The sequence below is a fragment of the Mesoplodon densirostris genome, chromosome 17, assembly GCF_025265405.1.
Source record: "Mesoplodon densirostris isolate mMesDen1 chromosome 17, mMesDen1 primary haplotype, whole genome shotgun sequence".
In the NCBI taxonomy this organism is placed as follows: domain Eukaryota; kingdom Metazoa; phylum Chordata; class Mammalia; order Artiodactyla; family Ziphiidae; genus Mesoplodon; species Mesoplodon densirostris.
This window is the reverse complement of record NC_082677.1, coordinates 66,934,338-66,950,030: the sequence shown is the minus strand read 5'-3', so window position 1 is coordinate 66,950,030 and position 15,693 is coordinate 66,934,338. Positions and strand designations below refer to the sequence as shown.

Sequence of the window (15,693 nt, the reverse complement as noted above, 5' to 3'; positions counted from 1 at the left end):
GGGCACTCTGAGTCACATCATCTCAATGTGTAAACATGGTCCTGAGCAGACTTCACCTCACAGAGAAGTCACCTCTTATTAATGATCATGTCAGCATGATTTGACCCATTCGGTTCATTGCTAAGGTCTGAATTTAAACAAAATTACTAGAAGTTTAACCCCTTCTCACTTTTAAGTGTTGATGATTATTAAGCGAATAAATATTAGGGGTAAAGGTGACAGACATTTCAGGAATCTTAAAGCTAAACACCAAAAGCTGGTATTCTAGCATTTACTAAATCTTTGAATATAATGAGGATTTTATTCTGTTTCTGCCACAGATAAAAGCTAAGAAAATCATTATCCAAGCAAGTAAATTGGGATTGCAGAAGTACCCTGTGAAAAATCACAAATGCCTCCGAGTTGCTATCCAGGGTAAATAGTTCTAGAGTACAAATCACATTAGCTCTAAGTTTTCTTTAATACTAATAAATGAGTTTTGAGGGGACCTTTTATTTTTTCCTTTCTGTGGCTAGAAAGAACTTGACAGTTCATGTCAACATGTCTGGTTATGCAAAAATGACACGATAGTGTCTTAAGAAACACTAGCTACTCTATTAGTGAGGAAATCAATTCTAGAGAAAAGCACACACAGGCCCACTTTCAAGAATGTAAGTGAAAATACTTCGGAGGATATTTTGCTGTGGAAGAACTTGCTGTTTTACACATGTTAGGAGAATAGTAACGTGAAAAGGATCAATACTGCGTTGCAGAGACAAACCTGAGAGAGGCTCCTTTGCTTATTAACAAAAATGTTAAGAGAAGTGGTACAGACGGCTGCCCCGTAGTTCCTTGGGTGGAACCTGAATAAGGACCCACACTTCCCGCAGCCCAGGTACTATCTGTGCCCTCAGGGCAAAGCTTGCAATCCTCATTCTTGTCTCTCAGCTGTGGGGCACTAAAGGACGACTTAGGGACATTGTACATCTTTTCATTAGGAAACATCATGAGGAAATGATAATTATTACACGTACAAGTATTCTAAGGAAAAAAAATTAGAACAAACATTTCTTTATGCTTTTCTTAAGGCGATAAAATGATGAGCCATAGTATCAAAACTTTCAAGTACAACTCGGTATATCTATCCTAAATACCATGTCAGACGCTGTTGTCTAATAATTATGACAAATATTTAAAATATAGTGAAAGAAAGAAAGAAAGAAAGAAAAGAAAGAAAGAAAGAAAGAAAGGCTTTAGTTATGACTAAAAGAGGAAGGACTAGAAACAGTTAAAAGGGGAATTTGCAATCGAAAGGTTGGTAAAGGAGCACTGTAACCCAAAGAGCAAGTAGAACCCGGGTGTGTGTGTGAGAAGAAACATAGCAAATACTGAGATAACACCTCATTCGGACAACAGCACATTCCCAACATCCATCCTTCAGTTTGAGGTCCTCAGATATTAAAAGGTATCATTTCTGAATTTCCAGGATCTAGTATATAGAGGAGGCACTAAAAATCATTTTTGCTGAAGAAAAGAACGGAGTAAGTCAAGGTTCAGGAAAGTAATCCTGAATCCTAAAATGATTAAAGGAAGGGATAAAATAATATTTCTGAGGGAAGATGATAAGAAATTGGGATTGGTTGATATAAGAACGGGATAACACAGTCAAGTATGTGGAAGTGGCTTTCTCTCAATTTGGAAAAGATAAAATGGACTAAAACTATAGCATTAATAACACAGGATAAGTAACACCAAAGGTAATATACTAGAGCTGTTGACGGATGGAATCAACCTTCCAGAGGTTACTAAATATCCAAAAGAACACATTTCAAAACAGCCCAGATTCTCCTTTACTTGAGATCCTCTGGGTCAGCCCATTTACACATCCACGTTGTGCAAGTGCCTTTCTTGGACTGACTCGGGGCAGGGCCAGGCAGCAAACAGCCCTTCCCCAGTCTCCCCCTCAGGGCTCTATGACGCAGCGTCCACCAGTCTGGCCTCCCACTTGGGAAGGCACCTCTCCTGGAGTGGGAGTCCCGTTGTCCTCTGGAAGAATCGTCTCCCTGCTCTGGAACGGCTAGGCCACATGTGCCCCGGCTGTTTGTGTACAGGTGAGGATGGCCCTGAAGTCTAGACCACTTTGAAACCACAAACTCTCAGTTCTTGAAAGGCAGCGTGAAGCAGCTGCCCCTGCCGAGGACTGGACAGAGTAGGAGGCTTGAAGCCAGGTTGGCAGAGAGAAGGATCCAGCATGACCCTTACCTTCTCTCACAGTGGTTTCCTCGAGTGGAGAGTGCGTGCGTGATGGCAACACGTGGCTTGCAGGGCTGCTGGGACGGTTCTTCCAGACATGACTTAAGGTAGGCACCTAGTGAAAACTAAGGCATAAATCTGAATAAAGAGCACTAGCTTTGAAAAGTATGTCAGAGGACAAGGCTTTTGCAAGAAGAGCTGAATTTCAAAAGAGATTTCTTCAGATTCAAAAAGATTATTTACCTATTTATTCATTTCATAGTCAATTCATGTTTGGTGTTAAAAATTTAGAATATATGATGAAACTAAAAAATTACTTGTACTTGTGAATTATGTTTTGGCCTATATATCCATGCAGGGATGAGTGTGTGAATAGTTGCTTTTCCTACCCGCAAAGTGGCCTGTTGTGGAATCTTACTTAACATCGTTCTCTGTCAGGAAATAGGCATCTACATTGCCATCTTCAGTGTCTGCATCGTATTCTACTGTATGGCCATAAAATACTTAACCAGTTCCCTAATGATGGACATTTGATTTGGTTGCAAATTTTCGCACTTAAAACTAACACTGTGGGGCCTCCCTGGTGGCACAGTGGTTAAGAGTCCGCCTGCCGATGCAGGGGATACGGGTTCGTGCCCCGGTCTGGGAGGATCCCATATGCCGCGGAGCGGCTGGGCCCGTGAGCCATGGCCGCTGGGCCTGCGCATCCGGAGCCTGTGCTCCGCAACGGGAGAGGCCACAACAGTGAGAGGCCCGCATACCGCAAAAAGGAAAAAAAAAAAAAAACTAACACTGTGTTAAACATCTTTTCCTTAACTTAAAATGTTCTGAAAACACTGCCTTTTGTGACTCTACTGGATGCTTTATTTCATTCGGTGAAGCAGCTGGGCAGGCATTTACAACTGGTAGGCAATGGCACATTCTCTGATTCATACATTAGTGTAACTCTCCTAATCTCTACAATAATTATTATTCAGATGGAGGATTAGCAGACTCCACAGTGTATTTTTTCCCCCACCATGTATTTTAAAGGCGGTTCCCAGGAACCTGCTTTGGAAGACTCCTCGAAATAAAATTTACATGTTGAGATTTTCAGAAAAAAAAAATTTTCACAAAAATTAGAAAAATAAAGGCAGCTCTAGATGCCTGTTCCTAAACTGCAACCCGTGCCTGGAATTTCCACCTCTCCCTCATGTCCAGTCTTGGCTCCTGAAAGCCACTTCTCACACGAGTGAAGCCTTTCCCTACTAACTGCATAAAGTTTTCCTACTTTTATTCCACAACTGCAATTTACACAATTTCCCTTTCAAGAACCACTCCATCCCCCCACCCCCGCACAAAATATAAAGTCCATATTTATTGGGTTTTGTTTGTTTTGTTTTCTATTTCATTAATATCTCCAATTAATTTTATTATTCTACTTTTTTGGGGCAAACTCAGTTCTTTACTAGCTTCTTGAGCTGTATATTTAACTTAGCTATTTTCAATTTTTTAAGAAATAAATGCATTCAAGGCTTTGCACCAATCTCAGATCAACTCTTTAGCTGCATTCCACAGTTTTGTAGTATTTTTGTCCTTTGGTTCTAAGTACTTCAAATTTTGCATTGTGATTTCTTAACCCACGAGTTCCTCAGAAAAATATATTTTTAGATTCCAAGTGCATCCTTTATCTTTTTATTTTTGATTTCTAACTTAGTTGCACTGTACTACTCACATGGAATGTGAGCTGCTAGCTAATGATTTTCTGAGAAATCCAAGACACCTCTCATGATCTAGTACATGGTTAAATTTGCAAATAATTCTAATGTGCTTTCAGCACAAATTCTGTTAGCTTTTAAGTGATGTTGGGTCAATCTTTTTTTTACCTGTCATATTCTAATAAAAATATGTTAAAATCTCCCATTATGGCTGTGGATTTGACCATTTCTCCTTTACATTCTGTCAAATTTTGCTGTTACACATACAATTCATGATTCTTTTTATGTCCTTGGTGAACTGTTCTTTTTAACTTGTGTAGCGACCTTCTTTACCCCTATTAATATTGATTGTGCCTTGAATTCTATTTTTTTTCTGATGTTAATATTGCTACTCTGGCTTTCCACTGGTTGGGGTTTGCCTGGTATGTGTTTTCCCGTGCCTGTGTTTTCAAACTTTCCAAATCGCTTTGAGTTCCCTCTTTTCTAAGCAGCATACAGCTGGATTTTTAAAAATCCAAACTGCCAGTCTCGTCTTGTAATCGGTGAGTTCAAGCCATTTAAATTTGTTGTGACGCATTTCCTACCCTCTTTTTTTTTTTTTTGCGGTACGCGGGCCTCTCACTGTTGTGGCCTCTCCCGTTGCGGAGCGCAGGCTCCGGACGCGCAGGCTCAGCGGCCATGGCTCACGGGCCCAGCCGCTCCGCGGCACGTGGGATCTTCCCGGACCGGGTCACGAACCCGTGTGCCCTGCATCGGCAGGCGGACTCCCAACCACGGCGCCACCAGGGAAGCCCCCTACCCTCTTATTTTGTGTTTTCTACCTATCATCCTCATCCTTTGCTTTTTCCCAGCTCCTTTCTTATATTCCCTTGATTAATAAAAAGTTCTCCTTCCTTTGTTGCTTCCTTTTGCTTTAGGTTGTATTCCCATTTTTCATGATTAACCTATCAACACTGTAGATAATGCACACCTATGACATTAGTGCAGTCCTCTCAGAACCTTCCTTGTCCGTCAGCATCACTGTTTTAAGACAGTTAGAACTAAGTTAGCAGAGCTCCAATTCATTTAATACAGCAGTCGGAGAAGTAGATCTGTAGTCACTGCTTTGATAAGGCTAGGGATAGAGTTCTTTCCTTTAACATATAGGACCATCATCACTAGATATACTGAACTTCTCCCTCAGCTTTGGTGCCTTTCAGATTTGTGCATAGAGATAGACCTATCAGAAAATTATTTTTCTTCTAAAAATAACTTCACAGAATTTGTTGCTCTTCTCTTCCTTAGTTTTATCAAAGTTCAACCTCATATATGGAGTTTTATTGTAGGAGTTTTCCACTTTTCAACTGAGGACTTGAAATTTCATCTTAGACATTATTTATAACAAGAAAAGAGTTGGAAATAATCCAGATATTCATAAAGGGAGTAGGTAAGCAAATTATGCATTAACACACTGTAATACTGTAGAATATCTATCAAATGTCTATATAAGATCTACACATATGACAAAAATATAGATTACACTGATCCATGAACATGGTAAATGAATAAAGCAGAACACAGAACACCACATGTGTAATGCTTCCTACAGTGTGTACATGCAGGAACACATACTGCATGCATCAGTGGGGTATCTGCATTAATTTTAAAGTTTCCCCTTGAAGCTCTTACGTTTTTTCCCTTTTTGTTTCTTTTTCTTCTTTTTTGTCGGGGTTGCTGTGGTCATCGTCTTCTTTTCTTTCTTTCTTTCTTTCTTTTTTTTTTAAAGAAAACCTAACAAAGGCCTTAGGTTGTTTCTCATAATTTTTGGGTTAACACAAATCAGATCACTGTGGTAAGTTCATATTTCACTACATAAATGTGTGACTGATTTCATTTCCTGGCAGTGATATGCATTTGGCGGAAAAAAAAAGTCCAACTGATATTCAATTTAAAAGCAAAGTTTTACGCTTCCTGAAATGTGGGGTGCTTTACATGATTTTACTCTTAACCAGACGATGATTCAGAAAAAGGAAGGGGAAATTTCTGCCGAAAAAGTTAGTGCATTCCCTCTTCTCACAAAAATACATTTGCCCTATTTAAATGGTTCTATTTCCTTTGCCAGAGCTTTGCCAAAACCACCAAACTGTGAGAGTAAAAACATAAATTTTATTCTCTGTTCTTTCTGTTACTATATAGTATGTAACCACATTACGTACCACAGATTTTTAAAAATTGTATCAATCTTGAAATTTTAAAAGTTAGATCTATAGGAGGCAGTTTATATCGCTTTTAGTTAAATATGCTTTTAAGTAAATGTCCCCTTCTTGGTTTTTTTAGAGACCTTGAACAACTGCTGATGGATATGAAAATGGACAACTTTACTACACCCTCTGCAGCTCCTCTGGAAGGCGACTGTGACCTCTACGCCCACCACCGCACAGCCAGGATCCTCATGCCTCTGCATTACAGCATCGTCTTCATAATTGGGCTCGTTGGAAACTTGTTGGCCTTGACCGTCATTATTCAAAACAGGAAAAAAATCAACTCTACCACTCTATATTCAACCAATTTGGTGATTTCAGACATACTTTTCACCACTGCCCTGCCTACACGGATAGCCTACTATGCACTGGGCTTTGACTGGAGAATTGGCGAGGCCTTGTGTAGGATAACTGCTCTCGTGTTTTACATCAACACGTACGCAGGCGTGAACTTCATGACCTGCCTGAGCATTGACCGGTTCTTTGCTGTGGTGCACCCCCTGCGGTACAACAAGATGAAAAGAATTGAACATGCAAAATGCATTTGCATATTTGTCTGGATTCTCGTATTTGCTCAAACACTCCCACTGCTCATAAAACCTATGTCAAAGCAGGAGGCTGGAAGGACTACGTGCATGGAATATCCAAACTTTGAAGAAACCAAATCTCTCCCCTGGATTCTGCTTGGTGCATGTTTCGTAGGATATGTACTTCCGCTCATAATCATTCTTATCTGCTATTCTCAAATCTGTTGCAAGCTCTTTAAAACTGCCAAACAAAACCCATTAACTGAGAAATCTGGTGTAAACAAAAAGGCTCTCAACACAATTATTTTTATAATTGTTGTGTTTGTTGTCTGTTTCACACCTTATCATGTTGCAATTATTCAACACATGATTAAGAAGCTTCGCTTTCCTGATCTCCTGGAATGTAGTCCAAGATATTCATTCCAGATATCTCTGCACTTTACAGTATGCCTGATGAACTTCAATTGCTGCATGGACCCTTTTATATATTTCTTTGCATGTAAAGGGTACAAGAGAAAGGTCATGAAGATGCTGAAACGTCAAGTCAGTGTATCAATTTCCAGTGCCGTGAAGTCAGCCCCTGAAGAAAACTCACGTGAAATGACGGAAACTCAAATGATGATACATTCCAAGTCTTTAAATGGAAAGTAAAACGGAATTAAATCTTGGATTTATAGCAAAGTAAACTGTATGACAGACTTTGCAGGACTTTTCTTATAAATCAAAATGATTGTTTAACTTCTAATTAGGATTCTTTTAAATTCCTTTCATTGGGCACTATTTCCCACCTCCGACTTGGAAGTAAATTGATATATATGCATTTTTTTACACTCAAGAACAACATTAAGCAAAGTTCTAATTTGTAAATGAAATACTACACCAAAAGGGAGCATATTTTGATAACTCACAGTGTAGAAAGAAAAGTTTTGCGTTAATGAAAAATTTAATCATTAATATTTCCTGCCAATAATTTGGCAAAAGAAAAAAAGACTGTTAAAATTGTATATTGCCAGTGTAGAAATGTTAATATTGTAACATATTTCTTTTCTTTTTTTTTGATAACATATTTCTTCAGTGCATGTTTCTTTCAATCTTAGACTTTATCTCCTCGATAATAAGTTTTTTTGTTTTGTTTTGTTCTGAGTCATAAATTTTTGTTTCAAAAAACTCTTTTGGAATAAACAGCTGGATGCCACAAAATTAGGAGTATGTCCTTCAATGCTCACTGTCAACTCTCAGCAAAAGTTACAGGGAGGATAAAATTAGCAGTAGACAGATTCTGGACAACAACATTATAATGATGATGGTGACGAATGCAATGAAAGCTCTTCCCAAACAGCCAGCATAGCATTCGAGGGCCACTGCTCAGGAATACGACAAGGACTTGATGTGGAAGGAGGCACCACTTGCTAAATTCTTCTTGAGAATAAAAAAATATACAAATAGCCTTGGTTTTGGGGGGGTCCCTAGGGGATGGTTTCTTATTTATACAGAAGTTGACAGTACTCTGTATCTGTATGTCAGTGGTCTGGGTTACCAAAAAGGGCAGGGAGGATGAGCAGTGGGGTGTAGTTGTCGCTTGCCTAAAGAAGATGGGGAGTAAAATGCAAAATCATAAACTTCAGAGTAGCCAGGATTCTTTACAACATTATATATTTGCTCAAATAAATACCTTTTTATGAGTAGCATGACCTCTGTAAGTACAGTCACCCATCTGCCAGCTCAAATTTGCTTTATTGAATCCCCAAATTACCCCATTATAGTATCCATGTTAGCAATGACACCAAGTTTGATAATGGAACTAAAGAAATGAAATGCTGTGCCATGAGTCATACTTAAAATTTTTATTAGGCTTTATATCCTGGAAATATTTTCTTTTAAAGTCTTCTCTTAATCATTTTCAACTTTTATCCTGTAAGAAAACTAATCTTAATGGTTGATTCAGCACCATTTACTGAGTGCTTTCTGATTTGTATTTTGTTAACTTCATAGCTAGCTAGCTGACCTTAAAAAGCCACTGTCAAAAATAGGCACTGGTCCTTGTTCCACCTTACGGAGACAGGCGAGACCACAAGGATGTTAAGTCAGGAACTTAGGGCCTCTCCTTCACTCCATCTAATAAACTTTTCCAAGTGAAGGAGAAAGAAGGGCAAAACACTAAATTCTATGCAGGGTGGCACTTACGTAGTCATTTGAGTTGGATCCCAAAAGAGAAAACACTGTGAAAGTTGCTAAAGGAAAACCAGAAACAAAGCCTCCTGAATTTCAGATCATCTTTATGGCACCCTAGCTCTATGACTATGTTCCAGCATAGACTGTTGTACGTATAAGCCAACATGCTGTTGTTTCATAGCAGATAAGAGAGTCCTCTCAGTGCTAACGGTCAGTTCTTAAGATCCTCCAAACAAGGCAGTAAATACCTATGTCACTTGACAAAGGAATGACACGCTTCTTTCTGAGTAGTTTTCTCCCTCCTTCTTCCACTACACCACAAGTCTGCGCAAATGATTTTATCCAATCATCAGTAGCCATACTGCCAAAAAGTAAACTGTAAACCTACTTCCAATTAATCTTTTTTTAAAAAAAGGTCTGTACTCTAGTCAACTCAGCCATTCGCTCTCCTTCAAAAGGACCTTACTTCCTATTTCATTCAGGAAGCCACTGTTCACACAAGGCCTTGGGGAAGGCTCCCAGTGTCTTGTAGTATTAGTTGGCTTTAGGTTTATCTCCCATGCATTTCCCTCAGGAGTAGGTAAACTTGGAGAACAGGGACAATGCTGTATAATTTTGTGTTCTGTTACAGAAATAAGGAGGTGGCCTTATATATAATACATTATTTGAAAATCACAACCTATAAATATTTTCTCCATCAGTCAGGTGATATGTTATTAACAATTTTAAATAATAACAGGTAGCTAGGAAAAATCATCTAGAAAAGCTGATAGTTATATGGCAGCTAACCATATTTACCTCTTCCATAATTTTATTTTTATTTCTAAAAGAATCATTTGATTAATTTTAAAAAACCTCTCAAAGCTACTTAATTTGAGTCAGTATAAACATGTAGACCCTTCAGTGATAGTACAGAATAGATAGTATAGAATAGTAAAGGTTAGATTTTAGAAATGACATCATGTATATATGAAGGGTGCAATAATTCACAAAAATAGTCCATGCATTATGTAATGTCTTCCTTTTCACAATCCTGTGAAACAGGATGAGCCGATTGTATCACCCACACTTTATAAAGAAACCTGAATTCAGAAAAGGCACCTGGTAAACTAGAGGCATCAGGAACGTAACCCTAACTTCATATCCCAGCCATAAAAGAGACGGAACTGAATCACACAGACCCTGAAACAAGTATTACAAGGCTTGTTTCCTTACAGGCCAGCAGGTTAGCTAACCCTTATGTAGGACAAATAACCAAGAGCAGGTAGATTACAAACTCAGGCTATGAGTTCCCTGAGGATGAGAATGTCCTAGGTTATATACACAGCACGTGGTACAGAGCCTCACCCACAGAAGGCTCTCAGATATCCATCTAATTGAATAGCACACCTGTTTTGTACTATTACTAACAAAATACTAAAGCCCTACTGAAATATCTGCGAAGTTCTTAATTTTTCAATGAAATGAAAAGAAACACTCTAAATGCTTAATTACATATGCTAGAGAACATGTAATTGTGTAATTGAAGACAAAGACGCTCTAAGACCCTGCAATATAAACTAGACATATTAAAGAATAGAACTAATTTCCCAAGAAGCCAATTTAAATCTAGATACAGAAATATGTTCTGCTTGAAAACAATTTTATATTTCAAGAGGCGAAGGCAGAGACTCCAACCGATTAGTAAAAAGTACCAGGCAATTTTAAAACAGGAAGCACTGACCTCAAATTAGCCTTTAAAATGGTCTATTTCGGTCACTCTTAGCCCACTGTAATTTGTTATTCTTTGCAAAGCTAAAAACACTTGCTCATTGACTATTCAGAGTGACAAAATGAAGAGCTGATCTGGTGACAACACAGCCCACTCTTGAATCCAGGGAGGACTAAACGCACTCATGAGAACCGATGTCACTGGAAGTTTGTTTTACGTTAAACTCTGAAGAACCGGTCACTTAAAAAATAATCTTCAAATTTCTACTCAACTAAAAGCTCAATTAGCTGAGAAGGAATGACTACTGACTGTTTACTATGTGCCACTTTTTCAAGCACCTGACAGGCATTATCTCAGTTAATCCTCATTCCCTTAAGAGGTGGGTATAACTTTTTCTCCCTTTTGCTGATGAGGAAACTGGAGTGCCAGGCCACGGAGACGTGGAGCTGGGGACTCAATCCAGTGCACTACAGGCACTGGCCCCAGTGCCTGCAGCCTGACCTGGAGCACGAGGATGTCACCTCCTACAGAAACATGTTCAATGAGAGATGGCTCCATTCCTCCGCTTCCTGTGGCTTCCCAGGCCTCAGACACTTCCCATCACCACATCGGACTTTCAGCTTATCGTCTTTCTCCGCAGGGGCCCCCTAATTTCTCTGCAAACTCAAGGTCCATTCACTCAGTCACCCACACCTGATCATCCTCTCTCATCCACGGTATTTGACCAGTGAACCCTGCTTGGGTTTTCTCCTCTTGCACTCACTCTTGCCCGTCTTTTCTTTGTCCCAAATCATCATCCTAGTCCGGATGCTGGCATCACACACCTAAATTACTACAACTTCTTTCCCACTGGTCCCCTCAACTGGAGTCAGAAACTTGAGCCTTCCTTTCAGGTGCTATAGTGGAAGCCAGCAGATTAATAATAACAGCAATACTAAATAATTCCTAACAATTACATAGTATAATGCTCTAAGCACTCTCTATATAATCAAGCCTCACAATAATTCTGTGAGGCTTGTCCCATTATTATCCTTGTTTTACAGATGAGGAAATTATGCTCCAGAGAAGTTCAGTAAATTGCCCAGATCCACACAGCTAGTAAGTGGAGAGACAGGCTCTAGACTCTGGCAGTCCGGCTCCAGGGTCTGTCACTCTTAATCACTACACTGTCTCTCTTAAGCAAGTAGAATTATATGCCCAGGTCCTCAGAGAGCCTTGGAAGAGACACTTACTGCTCGAATATCCTCAACTTCCCTATGGGGGTGCACATGACTACCTCTGGCCAATGGGTTGGGGACAAAAATGATATCGGTCGCTCACTTCCAGGCTGGAGCTCTGGAGAGCAGTGAGGGATCTTCCATACTGTTCTTCTCTCCTGCCACAGCGACCAGCGAGGTTCTAAATGGTGTGACCTTTTGTCAGCCTGGGTCCCTGAATGAGTAAATGGAGAACTCCCCACCCCTGTACCCTATCCACCTGTGTTGGCCAAGTAGCGCAAATAAGAAATGCATTTATGTATTCAGCCACTGAGATTTCAGGGTTAACTGTGGCCACAACACAGGCTGGCCTCTGATCAACACAGTGTTTAACCTACTTAGAATGCAACTGACCAATACAGTGAGCGTAAGAAAAGAAAAATGCACACACGGTGCAGTTCTCCTGGCAAACAAACATAATCTTCCTTAATCCCAGTTTCATCGTGTCATTTCACGCCCTAGGACCGAGAGTATTTCCCCACGGTCTAGCACATGGAGTCCACATTCTTCTCCCACACTTTCAAGCCTCCGCGACCTCATTTCCCTCCACTGCCCAACATGTACCGTTCAAGATAGTATAGTTGGTCTGTGCTGTGAATAGAACAAATATTTGGTTCTCCTGGTTGGATTATTCTGCTTCTGCCATTTATTCTTTACACTCATAGTCTAATCATACCTCCTCCTTTAATTCTCCTTTGACTTCTCAAAGCCACGCATCTTCCCTTTCCTCAACTTACTTGGCTTTTATACAGCCTATGCCACATAGTTTTAACTTTAAACAAACATTATCTTGAAAACAAAGGGAGAGGAAAAATACACTGGCCTGGAAACCTGGTTCTGGTTTGATTGCATGTCAGCTACATCACCTCTGTCCAGTCTTTCAGCCTTTCTAGATTTCTGTTATCTTATCAACGAAATAACGGCAGTACAGAATATGTATGCTCTCTGCTAACCGTCAAACAGCCTATGATCTGTTATTTCACGTGCATCACTCTTATGTCCCTCAGCTGAAACATAAATTCCATCAGGGCAGAGACCCTGACTTTTACTTCTTCCTATTCTGGGTAGCTCCGAGCACAGCACCTTGCATAGAGATAATGCTCAAAAAAATATATGTTGACTACAGGTCATCAAATGTTAGCTGAGGACACTTTATGATTAGTACTCTTCAAGTATGTGGATGAGAGGTATTATTTTTGTGTGTTGTAGTTTGTTAGGCAGCAACAGATAACTAATACATGCTCAGTTCTGAAATACTAACCCTGGAAAATGCATGAAATCAGAAACTGGAATGACATTTAAATTAGCGAAGATTTCTTTCTCAAAAAGAAAGTTTTCTGTTGAAAGTATAAGAGGAGTGCCACTAGCTTTCCTTCTTCTTCCACATACAAGGCAGCTACAGAGGGCTACTCTCATTTGTTTAATTTATCCCAGATAATGCATATCCAGACTCTTCAAACTTGGAGAAATCTCTGCAGCACTGTAATTGTTAGAAGGAAGAAACTGTATAAGAGGGTCTGTACATGGGAAAATACATGCTATGATGTTTCAATAGTTTATCTTCCCCACAAATTGTAAAGACCTGCTTTCTCTATTTGCACACTTACTACGCTTCTTGTTGTTCAGTGATCTTCAGCTGTCTTGCCTACTTGAGTGAACTGCAAGTCACTCCTGGGCAGGAACCACACCACCTTCCGTCTCACGTGGTACCTACCTCAATGGATCTGAACCAAGAACTCAAGTAACTTTTGATGGGCTTTTAACAGTTTTCTCAGAGTGTGAGAACATTTATTTCTCTTCCCATATCTTGTAAGAATGATTTTTCCCATGCAGGTTGAGAAGAAAAAAAGTGTGTCAGAATGAAACTACACTAAGGCTGCAAAAGGTTTTAATCCTACTCTAAAAAAAGTAACATTTTGATGTGTTCTTACGGCTTCAGTTCCACAATTTTCCCCTTAAGTCCTACAGTGAAACATCTGCTTTTTTTTTTTTTTAATACGTAGTGAAAATATATGGGGTTACTGCCTGTGTTAGGGTTTAAAAAAAATCAATGCAAACAATATTACTGGTCTATAATATATTATAATTCAATGCAGTCCCTGTTGTGAGTCCCAACACAGGGTAAGGGCTCTACCTGAGACGGGGCCTATGATGGTGCCTGAACCCACACACTCAGGTCCCCAGAGACCCAGGGAGGGGAGACCCTGGGAGGAGGGAGAGACCCCAGGGGGAGAGAGCCACAGAGAGGCCGGTCAACTGAAGGCAGGGGCAGGGCTGAGAGATACTGTAGGTCTTGGCCATGAAGAATTTAGAAAGCAAATAGTAAAATGGAAAAGAGAAAGCAAAAAAAGTGTACCATTAGGGATCCAATTGTCAAATTATTTGAAGTTTGTGTGTTTGACAAAATGCTGATAAGGTGATGGGTGTGTGGTAGTCATTCTATTATTCTCTTTGCATTCATGTATGTTTGAATAAATTTCTGTAATAAATTTTAAAAAATGGTAAGTGCAGTCCCCAACACATTTCCCATACTGCTGTTACATCAGGGGTGGAAGCAGAAATTCAGGAATGGATTCACAGGGGACTGAGAGGGAGAGGCAGGTGGAGGTCACATGGCTGCTGGTCTCCGTCTCTCACCAGTCAGCCGCACAACCCAAGTCATATGGGAAGACAGGAATGGGATACACGGGGCCACATTCATATCCTAGGAGCAGAGGGGAGGGTAGTGTCAACGGACCTACAAGAAGTCCTAGTAAGAGATGGCTTTTGGTGAGAAAGTCACCAGCAAAGAACAGGTTATACCAGAAATCTGCATGAAAAGATTGTCAGAGTTTTTCATAAACACACACACACACATGGGCACAGAGCTGCTTCCTTTCCCTTAAACCACATCCCAGTTCAAATCTGAATGTTTCAGATTCAGGTACGTTGCTTTATACATATACATTTGAAGTCAAAGATAAAAGTTAACGTTCTTTTGATTACCAGTTCTGTCAGTCAAGTTTCACTTACAGATAATAGAAAGCTCTCCAGCTGTTTGGGGCAGAAAAAGATTTAGTATACAGACCTAGGTGTTTGTGAAATTTCTGAAAGGGCCAGAAGGGCAGATCCAGACTTTGCGTCCAGGAACAGGCTCCTGGAACAACACGTAAGGACTGGTCTACCATGAAGACTGCTTCCTCTGCCACATTCAGGATGCTGGGAATCAGGAAGTCATTACGTCATTTCAGCAGAGTCTAGGGATCAGGAAGTTGTCTGAACACTGTAACCTGCAGGGCCCTGTTGGGTCTGTAGAAATGGACCAGCAAAATGGGCATCTCATATGCCACTGCCTCGGCTCACACTGAAATCAAGCACCATACAAGAACCTAAATCACAGGCAGCACTCCGGATGCGAGGGACTTTAAGAAAGACAGCATCCAGCTCTCCAACCTCTGCTTTATGTGGATATACACTAAGAGGACCCTGGAAAAGACAATGAGCAAGCTAATCCAGGCATATTCACTATACCATAAACAAATATTAAAGTATTCTACCAAAAGGGAGCAAGGAGTGTCTAATTAAAAAGAGAGAGAGGGCTTCCCTGGTGGCGCAGTGGTTGAGAGTCCGCCTGCCAATGCAGGGGACACGGGTTCGTGCCCCGAAGATCCCACATGCCGCAGAGCGGCTGGGCCCGTGAGCCATGGCCGCTGAGCCTGCGTGTCCGGAGCCTATGCTCCACAATGGGAGAGGCCACAGCAGTGAGAGGCCCGTGTACCGCAAAAAAAAAAAAAAAAAAAAAAAGAGAGAGAGAGAGAGAAACTTAAGAGATATCACAACCAAATGCAATACCAAATGTAAGGGGCTTTTTCAAAGAGA

General features: G+C 40.3%; 2 protein-coding genes across 3 annotated transcripts in view; one reads left to right on the top strand and one right to left on the bottom strand.

Annotated features, from left to right (window-relative positions):
* UBAC2 (UBA domain containing 2) overlaps positions 1–15,693 on the bottom strand; it is a 165,261-nt gene that overhangs the window by 77,208 nt on the left and 72,360 nt on the right. The window lies entirely within an intron of this gene.
* GPR183 (G protein-coupled receptor 183) lies at positions 6,265–7,347 on the top strand. Its single transcript, XM_060080273.1, has one exon. The coding sequence runs from the start codon at positions 6,265–6,267 to the stop codon at positions 7,345–7,347; it is 1,083 nt and encodes a 360-aa protein (XP_059936256.1).

Bases quoted from the DNA above. Each gene is read 5' to 3' on its own strand.
- GPR183 (XM_060080273.1), top strand. From the start codon at position 6,265: ATGGATATGAAAATGGACAACTTTACTACACCCTCTGCAGCTCCTCTG.